The sequence below is a fragment of the Phacochoerus africanus genome, chromosome 11 (assembly GCF_016906955.1).
Source record: "Phacochoerus africanus isolate WHEZ1 chromosome 11, ROS_Pafr_v1, whole genome shotgun sequence".
NCBI lineage: Eukaryota > Metazoa > Chordata > Mammalia > Artiodactyla > Suidae > Phacochoerus > Phacochoerus africanus.
Genome location: NC_062554.1, coordinates 69,713,459 through 69,736,450, shown reverse-complemented (window position 1 = coordinate 69,736,450; position 22,992 = coordinate 69,713,459). Strand labels below are relative to the sequence as shown.

General features: G+C 37.7%; 1 protein-coding gene across 1 annotated transcript in view; it reads right to left on the bottom strand.

The window, feature by feature from the left end:
• Nucleotides 1-22,992, bottom strand: part of CFAP69 (cilia and flagella associated protein 69) — a 57,479-nt gene extending 34,487 nt beyond the window's left edge. The window contains exons 1-6 of the mRNA XM_047753591.1: nt 22,660-22,992; nt 13,401-13,460; nt 11,136-11,201; nt 7,743-7,852; nt 4,920-4,996; nt 1,711-1,809 (exon numbers count right to left, since the gene is read on the bottom strand). Coding sequence (XP_047609547.1) covers nt 1,711-1,809; nt 4,920-4,996; nt 7,743-7,852; nt 11,136-11,201; nt 13,401-13,460; nt 22,660-22,779 — 532 coding nt within the window. The 5' untranslated portion in view covers nt 22,780-22,992. The remainder of the gene's footprint in view (nt 1-1,710; nt 1,810-4,919; nt 4,997-7,742; nt 7,853-11,135; nt 11,202-13,400; nt 13,461-22,659) is intronic.

The following is a 22,992-nucleotide window of genomic DNA, read 5'->3' as shown; positions in this document are numbered from 1 at the left end:
TTTACAGTTGCTCTACTGAGTACTTTCAGCTGTGATACCATATATCCAGCCACACCCATCACCTGAAACCAACTGTGTGATGGCTAGCTAGTGAGAGCATTTTTCAGAGTCTGATCAAATTAACATCAGCCTCACTTCTCTGCAGCTTAACTCCTCTGTTTTGTCTTATACAACATTTGCTTCCCTTTATTTCAATCTTTAAAAGTTAGCCGATATATTGCCAAAGTAACCCTAAGCTGGTGCTCTTAATTCCATCCTCTTATGCTTTCTTTGGGAATTTTCACCCTCCCATTTTCCACGTACTAATTTCTTGTTTCTCTGCCTATAGGGGAAAACTTCATTTTCCCCTGTCCTAAAAATTATAAACAACAACAAAACCAAATATGTTTCTTTGATTTTGCTACCATTTGAGTTGTTCTCTATCTTCCTTCTTTTTTCTTCTCCATCTGATCTTAAAATATAAGTCTGCATTCACTGCCTCTACCCCCTCAGTACCACTGCCTCTATCCTCACAATGCTTTCATTCTTTAGTCCTGTATCTGCTTTGACCACTTTATGGCAAAAGATCTGCCAAAGATGAACAACTTTTCAGATACCACATCAGCTGGTATTTCCATTCCTCAATTAGAGGAGCCTCTATAAATCTGACACTGAGGCCCCTTCTTCCTTCATCAAATATTTCATTCATTGGCAAACAAGACATGGCGGTCTTTAGCTTTTCATTCTCCTCTTTGAAACTTCTTTTACCGCCAATTTCTCCGGATTTTTTTTCCCCCAGATCTCAATATGGGCACTCTCTGTGTTTCTATTTTGGTCCCTTGCCATTAAATGCTTTATCTCTTGGAAAATTCAGTCCCTGATGGGTTTCAGTTTTCATCTCTGTTTGAGTGAATTCCAAACCTGTGTTTCTAGTCTCTGCTTTTAGTATCCAGCATCTACTATTTAGCAAATGCTTCCACCTGTTTATTTCATCAGTAGGTCAAATCTGACAGTTAATAATCTTTTCATTTATTTCTCTACTTCAGATGTCTTCCCTTTTTCCCAGAGTCATAAATGATCTTTTTTTTTCTACCAGAGCCTTATTGCCACGTATCATAAGAACATATAACTTTAAAAATATATTTAATATCTTCTCTCCTTTCCTAGATTGATTATAAATTACAGAAACTATGAAGGTAGGAAGTATGTCCTAAAACATTACATCCCCCACATTGCAAGTGCCCCCTCTTGATAGTACCCACTTCAGCGTGACTCACTTTATCGTTATATGTTTAGACTCTTAGCTCTAGCATGCAGAACTCCTTTCTCAACCATGGTGGACAATGTTATTAGCATTAGGAATTTAACATCTAATTGAATGGGACAGATATTATGAATAATTATAAAATGTTAGAAAATAATAAATAATATAATAGTATTAAATAACTAATAGTAATTATAATTAAACTAATTTGGGTATGACTTAAAATTCTGTCAGATATTAATTTTAGCATCACAATAAAAATATCATGCAAATCTAAAGTTGAAGAAACATATGTAAATTTTTTTGTTTAAAAACGACTGAAGAGCTTAAGACTACCAAAAGAACCTGTTTTTGATGTGTTTCATTTATGACCCCACTGTGTCTTTCCAAGTTCAAAGAGAAATGAGACAGAATGTTCTGTTTTATAAAGACATAAATTATTACTGAAAGACTATTGAAAACTTTACCTGTAATATGCTTCTTTGGTGGTTCTGCATGATAAAAGTTAATAATACACTTACAAATTTGTATTCTCAATTCAGAACTCGGCATTTTCATTAAGTCACCTTCCAGAAAGATAAATAAATGCTATTTAATAACAGTGCCATAAGTTTATGTGCAAATTTAATCATAAAGTGTTAGTAATATGATTATTAAAAATAACCTCATCAAGAGTTCCCGTGGTGGCGCAGTGGAGACGAATCTAAGAACCATGAGGTTGTGGGTTCTGTCCCTCTCCTTGTTTAGCGAGTTAGGGATCTGGCTTTGCCATGAGCTGTGGTGTGAGTTGCAGATGCGGCTCGGATCTGGCGTTGCTGTGGCTGTGGTGTAGGCTGGCGGCTAAAGCTTCGATTGGACCCCCAGCCTGGGAACCTCCATATGCCATAGCTGCGGCCCTCAAAAGACAAAAAAGACAAAAAAAAAATCCTCATCAGAGATTCACCACTGGATCATGTAATTTTATACACACACACACACACACACACACACACACACACACACACACCACCCTGGGATCTCTATCCTTATTTGGCCCCTCAATCAACTTAGCCTCTCCTTCTCAGGAAGAATGGTAAATAGTAGCATACCATTTATCTGGGACCAGATTGTCTAAAATTGAATCCTGGCTAGGCCACTTACTACATGTGTAAACTTGTGTCTTAGGTTTTCTCATCTATAAAATGGTATAATGGTAGTTACTACTTTAACTAGTATTGTGAGAATGAAATAAGTTAGTATGAGAAAAGGACTAAGACTTTTTCTCCCTAAGTAGAGAGACTCTGATTTGGTGCCTCTAATAATACATCGTTTGCTTAGAAAAGCTCCAAGGGAGCTCTACTTTTCAGTTTGCGGATAGACTGGAAGACAGCGAGTTTCTAGGCAGTCTTTGCCCTGCAGGTAATAGTTTTATGTTCCAGTTATTGTGGTGGGGATGGAGGATTGGGAGGATTCTTTTCCAGTCATATCTAAACAACTTCTGTCTTGGCTTCAGCCTTCACTTCAAACTGAATTGTATTTGCTCTGGTGAAGTACTACAGGTATGATCCTCAGAAAATCTGAAAATGGTCTGTGGGGTTCTGGAAATGATCTGTGCCCTCTGGGAGCCTGAGGACAATTAGCACCTGAAGCGTCAGCTTCAGGACTTGAACCAGATCTGCTTGGATTCTCTGAGGGAAGGAGATAATTAGGTGTTCCCTGAGGACTTGCATTTTGCATTAGGCCTTGAATGATCTTCATCTCTGGGCATGGTCACTGAGTGCGGATGCCAAGCAGACAGAAGGAGGGAGCATGTAGGAAAGACTCATCCTGGCTTTGGGAGAATCTATCTCCAAAAGACAGCACTCAAAAAAAAAAAAAAAAGTTTCAAAATTATTCTTTTCATTGTTTTGGACCCAACCTTTGAAGCTGAAAACTCACTATATATTTTTTTTAAATTAGGCAACAGGAATAACTAAACTTTTCCAAAAAACTAGCCAAATGTTCATGTTTATGGGAAATTCTAAAGTTTCTCATCTGCTTCTCCACCCTTTTAGTTCCTAATAAATTGAGATCATTTCTCATAGTTTCCTGTTTTATAATCTCAGGGCAGAGTACCAACTTTTTCCTTCCTGTGTTTCCAGAATCCTGCTTTTTTTTTTTTTTTTCACATGACAAATTCTTTATTACTGTGCTTATAAGTGACATGGTTTACAGAAAACCAAATGTAATTAAATAACATTGAACTTGATCCAGAATCCTGCTTTTAAGTCAGAAATATCTATCATTTAGAAGAAAAAGTAATATAACTTATTAGTATATAGTAGAAACTGGAAATATCAGTAAAAATGAAGAGCCTTTGTTCAACACTTTATACTACAAAAATTATTTTAGTTTAAACTCATGTATCCAGCCATTAGAAAAAATAAGGGATAGAACAGTGGTACTTGCAGTAAGCAATCAGTAAAAGGAGTTCACTTTAAGCTAAGAGTTGATACTGCCCTCACAGTAATGTGTTCTGTTAGGCAGGCATTCAGCAAAGAGCTGAGTGACACAGTAAGAAACAGCCATGTACTTATAATAAGGGCAACACAGGCATTTTTAAATGTTATCAACCAAATCTACACTTTTTATCTATTAATACTATCATGTCCTCTTCTGGGTTGGTATTTCACTGTAAATTTCCATTGATGATAGAGATTCACAGAATTAAAGTTTCCCATTGGCTTCCAGCCTGCTTGCTTCTTAAGGTTATCTTGTCTAACTCCCCATAGTTATTCTAATTTCCTTGACACCTTCTTTACCCACTTTAGGCCATAATAAGTTTTCCCAAAGTATCTACAGTTGACTATGAAACTTATTTAGATATAAAAGTGTTAGCGTCTATGTTAAACATTTTAAATACCTTTTAATTGCTAGTTTCTATCATCTTTCACTATGGAGTATAATGCTCAGAACAACTATTCAGGAAATATTTATTTTTTATTTGTTAGGGCAATTGTGTGGGTTTTATTTCTTCTACACAAAGACTTAATAAGTATAAATTTAATATAGGAGTTATTGTGGGAACATTCTGTCATGTAGGGGCTGATTCAAGGAGCTATAGTGTTTGATCTCATTTCTAGGAAATTATTATTTTCTTTCCTAGAAAATTGTGCAATTACCTAAATACAGTACCTGCCTATGATATTTTTTCATATTTTTGTATATAAAACACAAGCACCTTTATGTATACTATACTAAAGTTTCTAATATTCCACCATTTTATGATTTTAAGACTTCAAATTATTTAATGAATAATTTGGCCCCCAGTCAATCCTAGTATTCAGTTAGATTCAAGCAATTAGTTATTGGAGTTCAAAGTTTAAATCATTTTTGTGATTACTGAAAAAGAGGGACACATACTTCTGATTTACAAAAAATGTTAAACATTTCATTGAACTAAATACATAATATCAAGACAAGTGCAAAGAAGTTTCCGCCAGTCCTTAATACTGTTGGTGTCATGAGACACCTGAGTGGAAGGCAATACAAAAATTATCACCAAGCACATTATGATTAATTCCCAACCAGAAAACAAGAAGAGAGCCTAGATTTAGAGAAGTATTCTTAGTGAAACTTAGTGGAAGAAATAATTCCTTGTTGTCAGTAGGGTCTATCGTATGTTACACCTCTCTAGCTTAAGGAAATCTTTACTCACCCAGAAGTGCAATTGAATTAGCAGTATCTTCAGCATATGTTATTTCATCCGATACTTTCTTTTTCAAAAATGGCAAGCTTCAATAAGAATCAAGAATATACAAGTTATGTTTAATGAAGTCACTAATTGAAGCATCATTTGCAGAGTAGAGGAAAATTTCTAAAGATTAATATGAGGATAATATCCTATCCTTTAGCCCTGTAGAATCAACAAGTATCAAAAATAGTTTTGTGTTTCTAACTAGCTGACCACAATAAAATAAAATAAGTTTGTAAAAATGAAGAGAGATGGACATAGAAGGCCAGGGTTAAAAAGCCATCTTGCAATACTACCTTACAAAAAAAAAAAAAAAAAGAAACCTTAAGAATCCTTTCTCTCTGCAGGCAGAATAATAATAGATTTTACCTGCAAAATTAGGAAGACATTGAAGAATTCGATACAAATCACAGATCGAGGCTTACTCATAACTTAAAGGCTATTCAAAGGCTTTTTCTAACATTTTTGAAACTCTGGTTAATAGATCAAGGGTCTATTTGTTCTTTCACTTAGTAACTAGATGAGTTACCATCCACAAAATAATAAATATACTTTTTGAGACACTAAAGAATTCAAGTTAACAAATATTAATTATATTAGAAAAATATTTCACAGCTAATATGACCAAAGTTATCTGAAAATAATTAATTTACAGATTACAAAATACAGGGCACTTGAACCTAGGTCACTAGTATAAATGTCAGAGGAGAGATAAAAGTCACTTATTAAATACAAAATATACACTATTTTGGCATTTCAAGAGTTCAGATCTTATATATGGGACTTTTAATTCATGTTTTTCAAGACAAATTAACCAAGTGGTTGAAAAACAGCAATTAGAACTATAACATACATGTAGATATATATAGGTCAATTGGAATTAAAAGATAGTTTAAGGGCAGACTATGAAAAGGACAATTTTATAAATGCCATAGAGGTTCATTTCTAGTGTTTGTTAGAATTTTTCATTTGAAATTAGTAATTTATTACTTGTTATCCAGCTCACTGTTGCATCTCTAAAGGGAAGAATGCTAAATCTAGTTGTCCTTGTCCTCAAGTTTTTTCCTTTTTTTTTTTTAACCAAAGGAAACAATCTAAAAGATAGAGCATCGGAAGAGTTTTCCACCAAAAAGTTTATGAAAAAAATAAGCATTATGCTTCTGATGTACTGAGAAAAACATTCTACTTAGAGTCCAAAACAGTGGGCTTGATTTTATTTTTCTATTTTCAATGTTTTTTCTCCCAAAAAAGTCCTGAAAAGGGAATCGAGTGAGGGTGTGGTGCAGAAAAATGCAGGATAAAAGTAGAAATTAGGAAAGTAAAAAAGAAAAATAATTTGAGTAATTATGAAATATGAAGGAAAATAAAGAGTGCAATTCAAAAAGATTTATCATATTTTGCCATGAAACATTCAGTCACAGCCTTCATGGAGAGCCAGTTCTTGGTGGACATCTGTAGGAACAGTGATGTTGCAACTAATACATAAAAACCTGGTGTTCTAGGATTTGCAGTGTCAAAATTTGTTTTTTTGGGTTTTGTTTTTGTTTTTTTGTCTTTTTAGGATCACATCCGGGCATATGGAAGTTCCCAGGCTAGGGATTGAATTTGAGCTACAACTGCCAGCCTACACCACAGCCACAGCAATGCCAGATCCTTAACCTACTGAGCAAGGCTAGGGATCGAACCTGTGTCCTCATGGTTGCTAGTCAGATTCGTTTCCCATGAGCCAGGATGGGAACTCCACAGTGTCAAAATTTGAAAGTGTTCTACATAATACAGTCTCACATCAGCATAACAATAATTGCCAATTAGTACATTAAAGTTCCTTTAGAGCACCAGGGCAAGAATTTATTTCTTTATTTTTCATGGTCTGTGTTAAAAAGTAAGGTGTGGTAAGGGTATTCAAAAAATGGTTTTTGACTATTTGTTCTGATACCAAAAAACTTAAATGTATTTAGTTATAAAACTGTAAATATTATTGCTGCCAAATCTGAAAGTGAGAGATAAACCTACCATGTGTCTTACTAATTCTATTATTTATAGAATTATAACTATTTAAAACATACTATTTAAAAAGTTAAATTGGTAGAAAGGTTTAGGTTAAATTGTCAGAAAAGTTTATTCCTAGTTTAAGAAATTTCCTCTACTATTTTATATTGAAATCTACAAACATATTTTGATACATATCTTGAGTAGCCACTATGTGGTAGCAAGGAAGCAAAAAAATATTCCCAGTTCCCCAAAATGTTTGGGAAAACAGCAGTACAGAGGATGGAATATATAAATTCTGATTTCTGACTTTTATAATTCTGACTTCTAGTTTACATTTTGAAATATATTTACCAAAATCAATTGATAAGACATTCTTTATTCAGATTTGGAAGATCAAATAAACCATGACACAGAACCCAGTATGTCTTTGAGAGTCAAGTTTTCTAAAGAGATGGAAAAAACTAGATAAAAACTATTAAGTACTCCCATAAGTTTCCACAAAGATTCTCCAAAAATATTAAAATTTCTTGGTGTTATCTCACATTAATCATTCGCTTGAGAGCAATTTATTATGAGAAAACATTTTAATATACTTACAGTTTAATCTCTTGTGGCCAACCCTACAATAAGATGGACTAACTTTGAGATAACAGCTGCTGGAATCAAGTGACCAAGTCAAGTTTCTTGAGTTCTATATCACTTTGTCATACCACAAGGCATAATATTTTTGTAATATAAAATAAACACGAAATACTGCATGCTAATGTAAAATAAAGTTTTAAAAAACCAACTTACCTACATAATTTTAGGATATTAAATGCAGGTTCTAGAAAATGGGGCTGTTTTTTAATTTTTCCTGCACACAGATTCAGAATTTTAAATATTCGTGCTAAATCTCTTAGGGGCTTGAATATTTTTAGTTAAGAAATAAAATTAAGATTTTTGTTAACATATTCTTTATAATAATTCTGCAAGGAAAGTCTACAGAATCCTATCCATCTTGATAATGTGGTTGACCCTGTTTTAATTATACTAATTTTGAAATGTAAAAAGGAAAACTTAGAAACATGTTTAAGGACTATTACTTAATTTTTGTCTCAATAACCTCTTATTCAAATTATTTTGTTTCCTCTTACCACACCTTTAGAATTTGATTACCAACTACTGCACCACGTATTTAGTTGAATAATAATTTATTATTGGTAATAATAACACACTGAAAAAATTAACAACTCAATTATACCCTTTCTCCCCACCCATCTGCATACAAAATATAAACTATTTGGGAATAAGCAAACCAAACCTCCCTTACTTTCTGCATTATGTTGTTAACATAACTCTGGTGCATTTTCTTTTCTTTCTTTTTTTTTTTTTCAGGGCTGCAGGTGCAGCATATGGAAGTTCCCTGGCTAGGTGTTGAATTGGAGCTACAACTGCTGGCCTATGCCAGAGCCACAGCCATATGAGCTGTGTCTGGGACCTACACCGCAGCTCACAGCAGTGCTGGATCTTTAACCCACTGAGCAGGGCCAGGGATCAAACTCACATCCTTATGGACACTACTTGGGTTCTTAACCCACTAAACCACAACAGGAACTCCACTCAGGTGCATTTTCATGTTTTGAGGTTTAAATTTGTTGAGATTTTATTTTATTTAAAACTAGTTCCTGAAAAGAAAAAAAAAAAAAACCTAGTTTTTTAAATTAAAGTATGGTTGATTTACAATATTCCTTCAATTTCTGCTGTATATCACAGTGACCCAGTCATATATATATATATATATATATATATATATATATATATATATATATGCATATATATATATGCATATATATATATATATGCATATATATATATATACATTCTTTTTTTATACTGTCTTCCATCATGGTCTAAACCAAGAGATTGGACATAGTTCCCTGTGCTGTATAGAGCACCCCATTGCTTATCTATTCTAAATGTAATAGTTTGCATCTACCAACCGTAAACCCCCCATCTATCCCAATCCCTCCCCCCTCCCCTCTGGCAACCACAGGTCTGCTCTCCATGTCTGTGATCTGTTTCTGTTTGGCAGATAGAATCATTTGTGCCATATTTTAGATTCCACCTATAAGAAATATCATATGGTATTTGTCTTTCCCTTTCCAACCTACTTCATTTAGTATGAGAATCTCTAGTTGCATCCATGTTGTGCAAATGGCATTATTTTGTCCTTTTATGGCTGAAGTAATATTCCATTGTATAGGAAAGCAAAATATACCCTCTGTAGATCTTCAGGTAAAAGCACTTTTTTATTTTACCTATTTAAAAAACCCATCTGGTACATAAATAAATTTCACAGATTTTTTTTTTATAGTTAAGAGAACATGGTAGCTGTGACTTGCACTTCTTAACTGAATCTGATTACTTCTAGTCTCTTTCTAGGAGCTTCTTAGGAAAAGATGGGAGAACTGGATATATTAGAAATACACGCCTCAATTAATTTCCTAGAGAAATGATTTCTAAGTTAGATACCTCTCTAACTTAACTTTGCTTTATGTTTCATAATCTCTAAAGCCAGCCTACTAAAGGCATTCAGAAACAGAGCCATTACAACCAACTCTCTAACCAACAGAAGAAAAAATAATGGAGGTATTGAATTATGAGGTTAAGATTGGAAATCAGTTGCTAGCACACTTTCTTTCCTCGCTACCGGTAAATAGTGCATGATATCCACGAGCCCTCAGGTAACTGGCTGACCCAACAAATCTATATAAAATAAAGCTAAAATAAGATAAGAAAAGAAATACAATCATAAGGCACATTTCCCTGAATGGGAGGCTTAAGGTGTTTTGAAATACTAAAACAAGATAATATTAGAGACTGATATCTTCTTTAGACCAGGCTGGACAACTGTTGGAGATTATTTAGATCAATACTACTGAAAGTGTGATCAGTGGACCATGCCAGTTCTGCAATTGTATGTTACCAGTAAGTGGAAAAATGATTACAGAAAGTGAGAGCTTCCTGTGACAATTTCATTGCATTTTACCATAGCATATATATGCAAATGTTAACAACAACAACAACAACAAACTGGTTCTTAAGCACTGATAGTTTTGAGACACTGGTTCCTATGATGTTCTGATCGGAGTGGTATATTCACTGTGGATAGTATGTTTATAGAATGTTGTTTCTCAGATTAGCAAGCACTTGCACATATATCATTTCATCTAGTCTTCCTAGCAACCTCATGAGGGGCTATCATCCCTATTTTATGAGGGTGGAAAAGTTAAGAAACTTACTGACAGTGCAAATACTCAAGTAAATTGATAGAAACAAGACTTTTAGTCCTCCTAAATATATCCACTGTCTCTCTGAGTCTATAGAAACTGATACTATCTGCTCACTTAATACTGTACTATACTGTTTCTTCAATTGTACATTCTCTGATAGAAAATATAATTTGTGGAAGTTCCCATTGTGGTGCAGAGGAAACGAATCTGGCTAGTATCCTTGAGGACGCAGGTTAGATCCCTGGCCTTGCCCAGTGGGTTAAGGATCCAGTGTTGCTGTGAGCTGTGGTGTAGGTGGCAGATGTGGCTGGGATCCTGCGTTGCTGTAGCTGTGGCGAAGACCAGCGGCTACAGCTCCAATTCTGTCCCTAGCCTGGGAACCTCCATATGCCGAGGGTGTGGCCCTAAAAAGCCAAAACAAACAAACAAACAAACAAAATATATATGTAAATTTGTCAAAACACAAAATGTTAGATATTTTCTGTGATGGAATGTTACCTTTCTTGCATAGCAAAGGGGCTTTTCAGATGTGATTAAATTAAATCTTAAAAGTTTTCCTAGATTATCAGGTAGTCCCAGTGTAATCACAGGGTCCTTATAAGGAAAAGAGAGTCAGGGGAGGATCAGAGAAGGAGATGTGACAACAAAAATAGGGGTGAGAGTGATGCTACTTCAAGGAAGGGCCCAGGAAGCCAAAGGGTGTAGGCTGCCTCTGGGAGCTGGCAAAGGCAAGTAAATGGCTTCTTCCCTAGAGCCTTCGGAAGGAGCAAGCCCTGCCAGTATCTTGCCTTTAGCTCAGTGAGACCTCCAGAATTGTAAAACAAAACAATTGTGTTGTTTTAAGATGCAAAGTTTGTGGTAGTTTATTACAGCAGCAATGGGAAACAAACATACACATATAAGTAAAGGATACAAGTCCATTCTGATAACACTGCACCACTTTCTTGACAGATATAAGTTGTTTATCTTCTAAATCATCCTAAAACAAATTATCTATTTTAGTTCTTTTATGCTATTAATTCTGTTGAGATTTTAAAATTTTTCCTTAATGTAAAAAGAAAGTAGACATGTTATCAAGTAATTCTTATATTACTATATTACAGTGTAAGCATTATAAAATGTTTCCTCAAACAGTGAAGGTAAAAATAAACTACTATTTGAATAGGAAATTGTGAATTAAAACTAGGTTAACATAAAGTTAGTAACTGTTTCCAGAAATATATTAATAATACCAAAGTTTTATGTTGAGCATTTTTCTATGCCATGTACCATTTAGCACTGTATATGCATGTCATCTCATTAATCTTCAAAACAACCCTATTAGGAAGGTACTTTTACTATCTCTCTTTTCCAGAATAGGAAACTCAATCTTAAACACTAAGTAGTTGTCCAAAATCACACAGCTAATAAATGGCGAAGGTAGAAGTCAAATTTGGCAATCTGACTCCAGAAATTGTATTTTTAACCTCTAAAATATGTCCAATGCAATGGCTCAAACTGTCTTCGGCCAATTAAAACAAAACAAAGCAAAACAAAACAAAACCCTGTACAGTGATGCATTTTCATCACTAAATCACTCTGTCCTTTTAACCCTCTTAAATTGTTTGTGAGAAGCTATAGAATATATATATATACCTATATATACATAGATATATAGATATGCATTTTATTTATTTATTTATTTATTTATTTATTTATTTATTTATTTATTTATTTATTTTTGCCTACCCTTATTTAACAGCTAGTAGGAGCACCATGTAGTTGGATTTCCTTTTTTAAAAACTGCAGATATAGGAGGTTCCCATCGTGGCGCAGTGGAAACAAATCGACTAGGAACTATGAGGTTTCGGGTTTGACCCTTGGCCTCGCTGAGTGGGTTAAAGATCCAGCGTTGCCATGAGCTGTGGTGCAGGTGGCAGACACTGCTTGGATCTGGCCTTGCTGTGGCTGTGGCTGTGGTGAAGGCCGGCAGCTGTAGCTCCAATTCAGTCCCTAGCCTGGGAACCTCCATATGCTGTGGGTGCAGCCCTAAAAAGCAAAAAACAAACAAACAAACAAAAAACCCTTCAGATATATTCACAATTAAAAATAACTTTCACAATAACCATAGCCAATTAAAAATACATTATTCTTATAAAGACATCATTTTGTGTTTTTTCTTCTGTGTAAAAATGTAGAGACTAAAAAATGTTAAAACAATGACTAGGAGTTCCCGTCGTGGCGCAGTGGTTAACGAATCCGACTAGGAACCATGAGGTTGCGGGTTTGGTCCCTGCCCTTGCTCAGTGGGTTAAGGATCCGGCGTTGCCGTGAGCTGTGGTGTGGGTTGCAGACGCGGCTCGGATCCCGCGTTGCTGTGGCTCTGGCTTAGGCGGGTGGCTACAGCTCCGATTGAACCCCTAGCCTGGGAACCTCCATATGCCTCGGGAGCGGCCCGAGAAATAGCAACAACAACAATAACAACAACAACAAAAGACAACAAACAAACAAACAAAAAAACAATGACTAAATTTTTGTGCCTGCTTAACACAGGACATTGTTTTGATTTGTTCCACTATGATCAGCCCATTTCCCACTCATTGAAAGTACGCAGTAATTTTATAGTGTATACTGGCTTTTTTAGGCATTTAGTCAATTCTTGAGTAGTATTAGGAGGGTGTTCTGTAAACAGGTATGCATATGCATTTATTATCCTTTCTCTCAATGCCTAAACTCTCAATTTTGAATCTTGTATCATTATTTTCATTACATTCAGTATGAGTTCTCTCAAAATAAATTACTTATTACTGTGTATGTGTATGTATATATCCTGATTTTATATCAGAAAAATTTAAATACTGCATTGTGATACTTTTTCTACCTTTGTGCTCACATCCTACATAATAATAAGCAATTAACAGAGTCTACATGAGTCTTTCTCTACTTCTATGATTCCTTCTGTTTATATCCACCATTGATCTGTCCATCCCATGAAACCCAAATCTATTCTTTTCCAGCTTCCCTGCTAGGCTAAATATAAATACTAAATTTAAACAGTCCTTCCATATAAGACATATACTATTTGAAATGTTTTCAACAAAAGGAGAGAAATGAGTCTTACATTTAAGGGAATACATTTTACCTTTCAAGGAAATCACAGTTTCTAAGTGAAATAGAGAAATATTTTCTCAAACCTTACTTTATCAGTCTCTTCAAGGAGTTTGATGACACGATTTAGGTCCATAGACTTGAAAACACCCTAAAAAAACATAAAACACATAGTATTCTATGTCATAAGAATCAATAAATCACATCAAACACACTATTTTTATATGATATCATCTCTTGGTAATATGACAAAAAGTGAGGGGAGAATGAAAAGCAGATGAGACTTAAAGGAGTAAATAAATTTGGGAGTTTAAAAAAAAAAGTAACCTCTTGAATTCTAGTATTATAATCAATCTTTCTTTCTTTTGTTTCTTTTTTTTTTTTTGCTTTTTTAGTCCCACACCTGTGGCATAAGGAGTTTCCCAGGCTAGGGGTCAAATTGGAGTTGCAGCTGCCGGCCACAGCTACAGCTACATCAACGCAGGATCTGAGCCAAGTCTGTGACTTACACCACAGCTCACAGCAACACCGTATCCTTAACCCAGTGAGCAAGGCCAGGGATCGAACCTACATCCTCATGGATACTAGCTGGGTTTGCTAGCACTGAGTCACAATGGGAACTCCTATCTTATAATCTTATTGTCTTTAAATTTCATTAGGCCCCCAGGGCCCAAGGGAACATCTGGAATATTAGTACTTCCATGCTTTGAAGAATAAAAATGATCTCATTCATACATGTTTCATAGCTCATTGATACGCATGACACTGAGTTTGCTTATGCAGATACCCATAAGACGAGCTTCTAAACCACAAGTAGGAGATCGCCTTCCTGAACTAGATACCTTTTCTCCCAGAAGTCTTACCCTCGTCCATATTAGAAAACAGGAACTGCCAAGTTCTACAGATTTTACTTTTTATATATTTCCTGAGCCCATTCCTTCTTAATGATTTATTCAGTTCTCATCTCTCACTCGGTTGTGAAGCTTTCCTACTGTTCTCCCTGCCTCTGCTCTTGCACCCTTAAACACCATCCTCTACCTTTTGGTCAGAACAGTAAAACCCAAATCTGAACACAACACGTCTAAGTCATTCAATGACTCTCCACTAATGCCCTCACCCCCTCCTCTGTTTTCATTTATGTCGTTACACTTCCATTCCTCTCCTTGGTTAACATCCGCCACAGGTCCTTCAAGACAGGCTCAGATGTTGCTGCACCAAGGGATGAAAAAGATACAACAAATGTCCCTCCTCTATGCTCCCAAGCACCCTGAGCATAAAGCCATTGCAATGCTAGTCACCTTATTCTAAAATGGTTTACTCCTCATCCCCTATTGCACCCTACCCCAAAGTTCACTGGAAGGCAAGGACTTTTGTTTTCTGGCCTTCCCAGCACCAAACACTGGGCCTGACAACCTTATTTACAGGTAAATGGGGAAGGAAACAGGAGGTGTTATCATCCAAAGTTTAAGTATTTATGATGATACAGAAATCTCCAAATTCTAACTGCAGTTTTTGTTGTATATATCTCAGGGATTAATGATTTGCAGCATGGCATTTTCTTTAATTCAAATGATATATCAATATTGCTACTCCCATTATATGAGTGAAGCTATCCCAATCTTGTTTGTTTCCTTCTTCCCAGCTATTCTGCTTTCACATTTATTTCTACTTTAAAATAACTGTTTGGAGAATTCCCATTGTGGCTCAGTGAGTTAAGAACCCACTAGTATCCATGAGGATGCAGGTTTGATCCCTGGCCTTACTCAGTGGGTTAAAGGATCCCATGTTGCCGTGATACGGCTTGAATCTGGTGTTGCTGGAACTGTGGTGTAGGCAAGCAGCTGCAGCTCCAATTCAACCCCTAGCCTGAGAACTTCCATATGCCACAGGTGCGGCCCTAAAAAGACAAAAACAAAAAACCTGCAAAGATAATGTAATGATAATATAAAAAAATTCAAAAAGAAAAATTCCTTCTTATTGTCTAAATATATCTTTTTAGCATATTATTTTCTGTAATATATATTTATTTTTATATTTTATTTTCTGTTTTTGTTTAATGAATAAATAAGTACTTTTCATAATTTCACTTAACGCTACTGCTATTGTATATTCTGATTTTTAAATCTGTAATAGATACCTTTCTATATTTCTATATAGTCATTGTTCCATTGCTTCGTGGGTCTAGAATTTCCTTTCACAATTAAAAACTCATATGTTCTGATCTCAAGAAACATCTTTCAAAAACAATTTTCAGTTAAGCATTCTAACTTTAAGTCTGTAGAATAAGTATCTGAGTGAGCTTATTTACTCAATATGATTTTTACTTTAAAAATTATCAATCAAAAAGCATTTATGATATACTGGTATTAACAATTACCATTAAAATTGTTACATCTTACTGCTAAATTGTTTAAATTATTAAATTTACTGTTACAAAAATTTTTGATAAATATAATTTTGCCTTTTTAGATTTGGGGATTTAATAGTACCATCTGTCACTACCTCAGTTGTCTTTTTTCTTCCTGTGTTCTCAGAGAAATAAATATATATTACGAGTTCTTATTTTCTGATTTTCTGATATTGTCTTTGAGGATTGGAAAAGATATTGAAAGGGAATGTCAGTGCAGAATTTTCCTTTTGTCTTTTTAGGGCCACATCCTTGGCATATGGAGGTTCCTAGGCTAGGGGGTCCAATCGGAGCTATAGCCTCCATCCTATGCCAGAGCCACAGTAACTCGGGATCCGAGCTGTGTCTGCAACCTACACCACAGCTCATGGCAATGCTGGATCCTTAATCCACTAAGTGAGGCCTGGGATTGAACCTCCATCCTCATGGATATTAGTCGGGTTCGTTAACTGCTGAGCCACAATGGGAACTCCAGAATTTTCTTTTTAATACTTGTATATATCATCAGAATTTTTTTCCCCCAAATGACCAGGTACAGCTTTTATAAGAAATAGAGAGTAGTAAAGATTAAAGCATAAATTTATCTTGTATTACCTTAAATTTGTCTTATTATCATTTCATGTTACTCTTGCTTGGCATATGTTACATTTTTAATATTTCTCCCTCTCTCCCTCTTTCCCTTAGCCTTTTCCTCCTAATAATATTTATAATTAGCTTCTCCATTTCAGAAATGCTGGTGAGGGAAACACATTGCCCTGACTTCAAGCACTTATCAGTCTGGCATGATATGTAAAGAATATAGATAACATGCTACAAAATGCTTCAGAGATGCCGAGAGGCGTGCTCTGGAACTGTATAGAAGAGGGACAGAATGGCATGGGGAGGAGGGATGGGAATCTGGGGCAGCTTCTGAAAGAAGTAATCTGCATGAAGAGGTGTGAGACTGAGTAGGATTTGTGAGATGAACTGGAGGTTTGAGAGATGGAGCACATGTGAAGGCCCAGAGGCAAGAGAAAACATGAATCATTCAGTAGGTTGGAGAGGAGAGTACAGAGACCAGTGGCTATAGATAATACTGATAGTGTAAGTAGAGTAAGTTATTATTCAAATCATGAATAATAACCATGCTGATAATAACAATGATAGGTGATGGCCAAAACTTATTAGACAATGTCTATTTCCAGGTATGGGTGTAAGAAATTTAAGTTAATTTACTAACTGAATTCTATGAGGTAAATACCATTTTTAACTCCATCTTACAGACAGCCTTGTATTCTGTGGTAAGTATTGTCAGAATCTATTGAATGGTTTGAGAAACTGGATATAAAAACAGATAATGGGAGGTCCTGTTGTGGCTCAGTGATAACAAAACCGACTAGTATCTATGAAGATATGGGTTCGATCCCTGGCCTGGCTCATTGGGTTAAGGATCTGGCAGTGCTGTGAGGTGCGGTGTAGGTTAAGGATTTAGCATTGTCACTTTAGCAGCCTGGGTCACTACTGTGTGGTGCAGCTTCCATCCCTGGCCTGGGAACTTCCACACTCCCTTGTTCAACCAGCATAATTTCTGGGGATTCATGTAAGCTGTTGTGTGTTACTAATGGTTCTTTCCTTTTTGTTGCTGAGTATCTGAGTATCTGAGATGTTTTATTTGTTTTTTAAAAAGCTGAAGCAAATATGGCTAAAATGTTAAAATTAAACAAAGCTAGGTAGTTAAAAACAAAAAACAAAAAACAAAAGAAAGAAAAGAAAAGCATCAAGGGGGCAGAATCTGCAGGACCTAATGAGTGATTTGATTTTGTAGGAAAGAGGATGACTGTTCAAGCTGAGGAGTGACATCAGTGGTGGTACCATTTGCTGAGACAGACAGGGACGCTCGAGGAAGAGGCATGTGTTATGGCTGGAGGTGAGTTAAATTTGGGGCAAACATTTCTACTTTTTTTTTTTGTCTTTTTGCCATTTCTTGGGCTGCTCCCGCGGCATATGGAGGTTCCCAGACTAGGGGTCGAATCGGAGCTGTAGCCACCGGCCTATGCCAGAGCCACAGCAACGCGGGATCCGAGCCGCGTCTGCAACCCACACCACAGCTCACGGCAACGCCGGATCCTTAACCCACTGAGCAAGGGCAGGGACCGAACCAGCAACCTCATGGTTCCTAGTCGAATTCATTAACCACTGCGCCACGACGGGAACTCCTGGGGCAGACATTTCTAAATCACAAGCTTAACATAATAATTGGAACAGTCTTGGTAAGTGAGATCACACAAGCAGAGTGTAAAGCAAACAACATACAAATGTAAATATAAAAATAATTTCTGTTATTATCATCATAGATGTTTATGGAGTAATTGTAAAAACATTTAACAAAATCTTTTAAGATGAAAAGCTTAGTAAACGGCTTTGAAGAAAATTAGACCTTCACTTACTTCAAGTATGAACCTTTTTTTCCCACACTACCAAGGAACATTTCAAAGGTGAAAAATCCTGCTTCTTTGATACTTAGTTATCAGGAAAGGAATTAACATTTATTTTGGCCCATTTATGTGTCTGGTGCTTTATATCTTAATTAACCCTCAAATCTACCATATGAAGTTATCATTATTATCCTTGTTGAAACTAAGGCCCTGATATCTAACCTGCCAAGATCATGTAGCTCGTATATGGGCTAGCAGAGCTGTCTGATGCGGGAACACTGGTTCTTTGCACCTAGTTCTCTGCCTGACTCCTTAACTGACCACAGAGGTTACTTCTAGCAATTACTCCAAAGCTGGGGTAGGCACATTAAGGACATAGTCCATGGTAGGATCACAGACAGTGGAAGGATATGACATCGACTAGCATATTGTGTAGATTCTCAGAGGGAAAGCAAATTTGGGCAAGGAAGCTCAGCCTTGATTCCTATGCAAGTCAACTAATCACAATCGTATAATTACTCTACAAATATTATTGTGTGCCTCCACTGTGTCAGACATTGTTCTACATGCTAAAGATATGGTTTTTAATAAAACACACAAAATCTTCTGCTTTCATAAAGAACTGATACACTTTGCGGGGGGGACAATAAGTTATATAATGTCATGCAAGAAATGGGAGTAGAAGGTGCTAGAATGCTCAGGCTTTGGTCAGCAAAAGACTCACAGAGTGGGTAACATTTCAGCTAAGTCTTGAAGAAGGTAAGGGAACAAGCCATGAATATCAGGGGGAAAAAATTCCAGCAAGTGAGCACAGCAAGAGCAAAGGACTTTAGGCATGGTACAGCCGGTATGGTTGAGGAGATGCCAGGAGGCCAGTGTGGCTGAAACATAGAAGGCTTTGTGTGCTACTTATGAGCTCTTAAATTTCTACTCTCAACTCAGAGTTGAGGGGGGAAAGACACGTAAGTATTAAGATATATGTTCTACACTTTAGGGACCTTTACCCTAGTGGGAAAGATGAAGCAAGACAAATGAAACAGTAACAAATATAAAACAAGTGATAATTAGGTGAGAAACTGTGTGACTCAAACCAGGGACTAGACCCATTTATGAGAAGGTCTGTGAGGGTGAAAATGAACAGGAAGTGTTTCCTATTGGGGGATACTTTACATGGAGAGGTAGGATGTAAAAGTAGGGTAAGACTTAAATTCAGAAAAGAGGGAGGGCATTCATTCAATACTATTTAATACCACCTCCTGTATACCAGGGGTTGTGCTGTGGGATATTGGAGGACCTGATAGAAAAAATCAACAGAGAAGGAGGTGGCACTAAGCAGAGTACACGGTACAGATCAAGTACAGATTATGCATTGGGAACCTTTGAAAACAGGACAGAGAAGTGGACCCGAGGAACTCTGAGGATGGCAGGGACTTAGACATCATCTAGCTTAGTGGTTCTGAAGCTAAAAGTCACTTGAGGGAGGTTTTTAGGAGTCCCAGGCTCCTCACTGTGGATTATAATTGACTAATCTACAGTAAGGCCCAGCTATGTAGAGTTTTTTAAAAGCTCCTTAGATGAATATGGTGGCCACCAGAGTTTGGGGAATTCTCATCTAGTACAGGCTTGTTTTATAGAAAAGGGAACACACCTGAAGAGGTTGAGTGATCTGGTCAACGTAATGCATTAGGTGAGGCATGCCATAAGGAACTACTGGAGAAGCCTGAAAGAACAAACAGGTGGGACTCAGAGGGCAGAGGGACGATGATAAAGTGGTATTTATGGAAAATAACACCAGAGAAGAAGAGGTGTGACCCATAGGATGTGACATTAATTCAGGGCTGACTGAGGCACTGTGGTGACAAGAAAGGAGAAGTGGTTCTTTTAAAGCCCCATTTGGTACCACATCATCTGACCTGGCAGGGGAGAGTGGGAATTTTGTTTGCTCTGTTTTATAATCTGTGTCCATAGGAAACAATCTCCTACAATCTCTTTCAGGAGGTAGCGGTTGTGAAACTGTTATACCTTACTGCAGCTATAATACACTAAGCATTGCTACTCAGAGTGGGAAATTGGGTCCTTCAACCAGTAGAAATGACATTACCTGAAAACCCGTTAGAAAAGCAGAATCCAGGGTTCTACTCGAGACCTATAGAATTAGAATCTATTGTTTAAGTTCCCCAGTGCTCCAAATGTACATTGTTTTTTGTTTTTTGGGGTTTTTTTTTTTTTGTCTTTTTAGCTATTTCTTGGGCCGCTCCCGTGGCATATGGAGGTTCCCAGGCTAGGGGTTGAATTGGAGCTGTAGCCACCAGCCTATGCCAAAGCCACAGCAACACGGGATCCGAGCTGTGTCTGCAACCTACACCACAGCTCATGGCAACGCCGGATCGTTAACCCACTGAGCAAGGGCAACCTCCTGGTTCCTAGTCGGATTCGTTAACCACTGCGCCACAACGGGAACTCCGAAATGTACATTGTTTTAAATAACTACTGCTCTAAAGTGTTTCTGATTCTTTATAATGGGAGGAACAACATCAAAGTCAATAGGAAATAGATAAGGGGTGAACAATTTGTGATTTTTAAGCATATGATGAAGCTGGCTTAATGAACTGAGTAAACTCCACATTCTCACTTTTATCTACTAGAATATACTGAATTGTCACTGTAGCAAGAAGAGAAGATTGCAAATATGGACAGGTTTGAAAAGACTGGAGTCATTTAGAATTCCAAATTAGAGTGAGGTCTAAAAAGGTTATCACCTTAAATGGCAAAGAGCAATAAACTCCACTCCCAGTAAAGAAACTGAATGATTCTCAGTTAACTTCTCATGGCCTTAGGGTCCTCACTGGTAAAACAAACAAACGAAACCCCAAATAAAAACCAAGAAGGGTGAGTGACCATTTTCCAGATCTAAAATGTCTTTATTCTACTTCATTTCTTTTGGTAGAAACTTGCCTTTTCTTCAGTACTTAAAAAAAAAAAAAAGTTAAAATCCTAGAAGCAGTTATTAACAGGGTAGGAACTTTAATACAAATTAATTTCTTCCTGAAGTGAGAATCTTAGGCCCTGTAAGAAGAGGTGGAATGAAGGAAAAAAAAAAAAAGGAAAAAGAAACAGAAAAGGCAGGGAGAAAAATACACACCCATATACATAGCTGTACTTGGTCCATTTTACTTGATATGTTGTGGACCATTTTGGTTATGGCCTGTTTATTCCCTTTTTTCTTCTTTTTAAACCACATTTGTCTGCCTCCCTTAACCTTCCCTCTCCCCTCTGCCACCCCCTTCCCCCTTAATACCAAGTAAAGGAAGAAAGAGCACCATCAGATACTAGATTCACCTGCTTCTGGGTTTTGCCCTGTGCCTGAGAGAACAGCGTCGGTGTTGAGTCCCCTTGAGCCTTAGGAGAGAAAGGACTTAAAAATTGTTCTTCAAAATTCTTCTTCCCGCACGGATTGGAATAATTACACAGAACCGATTAAGTAAATTCCCCTAACACCTGCTCCTCCTCATGCAAAAGTGTTGCTCAGTGGGTTAAATGTCTGGCCATCTTCAAGGAGCTCAACCCTATTCCCACAGTCGAGGAGGTCCCCAGTCAACCAACCGCTCCCAGGGAACTCTCCAAGGCCCCGGGAAGAGGACGCAGGAGAAGGGTTCCTGACGCAGCCTGAGACGGGTCAAGTCTCCGCAGGAATTCCCTGGCGGCCCCACGCCATCAGTGCAAGGAGGCAAGGCAGGATTCCTCCGTAGAGTTCACGTTAATTTAGGGCTTGGGAGCATGTTCTCTCAGGAGAGCTGTGGAACCCTAGCATGAAACAAACTCCTTGGCGTTTCTAAACAACCCCGCTACAAACGGAGCTCCAAGCCAGGGTTCCGAAGTGAAATTACTCAGCAGAAATTCGAAAGAATTAGTTTTATATGACAAAAAGTAAACTCAAAACCAAATACAAACGCAGTACAATAAATCAATTTTTTTCTCTCCCAATCCTCTCCGACGCACTCCTAACCAGTTTCCGATTTCATATAAAAGCGAGGCTTAATTTCTAATTGTAACAATATTTTCCTCCCCTCAGGGTGCAGGATTTGGTAGCAGCAAACTTAAACACGGGAGGATTCTGCCTACATCAAGAACGTCTCACGATAACCAGAATCTACATATTAAAAAAGCCCAGCACAAAGTTTTTACTAAGCACATTTCCTTCCCTCCCAGGCCCTTAGTGCGGAGGGTCACACTTTTCGAATTAAAGCCGCAAAACCTCGCCTACCCAGTTTCCTGGGTCATTTCGGGAGGATCTTAAGACACGAGTCCCCAGACAGCTGGCTGACGACAGCCAGCTCCCGCCCCCGCAGGCAGCACGGTTCTCGGAGGGATCAGCTTTGCGCTTGGAACCTCGGTCCCAGGGGGAGGGAGTCGGAATGGGGGTTCCCCTGATTTCCACTTGGGCCCCCCCATTTCCCCCCTGGAGGCACCCAGGCCTCATCCCTGCCCCCCGCCTTCACACCCTCCCAAGCACAGCCACCTGGCCATACCTGCGCTTCCTCTTCCTCCGTCACCACCCCGATTACCGGGATTTGGCGAGGGCTGCTGGACCTGATTCTGCTGCCCGGTTCCCAGGCCTCGACCTTCGCTTCAGTCTCGGCTGTCGACATGGCTGTGGCGGCAGAGTAAGGAGTGGAAGTCCTCCTGTCATACACTGTGCCCGCAGCCGCGAGACCCAAAAACGCCGCGCCACCGAGAAGTGAGGGCCGCCTGAGAGCTGCTAGAGTCTCAAAAGGCCCGGGGGCTCCGACAGTGACCTCGGCCACCGCAACGCCATCCGCTTCCTGCAGCCCACCGATGCACCTTGGTGCCTGCCTGCTGCA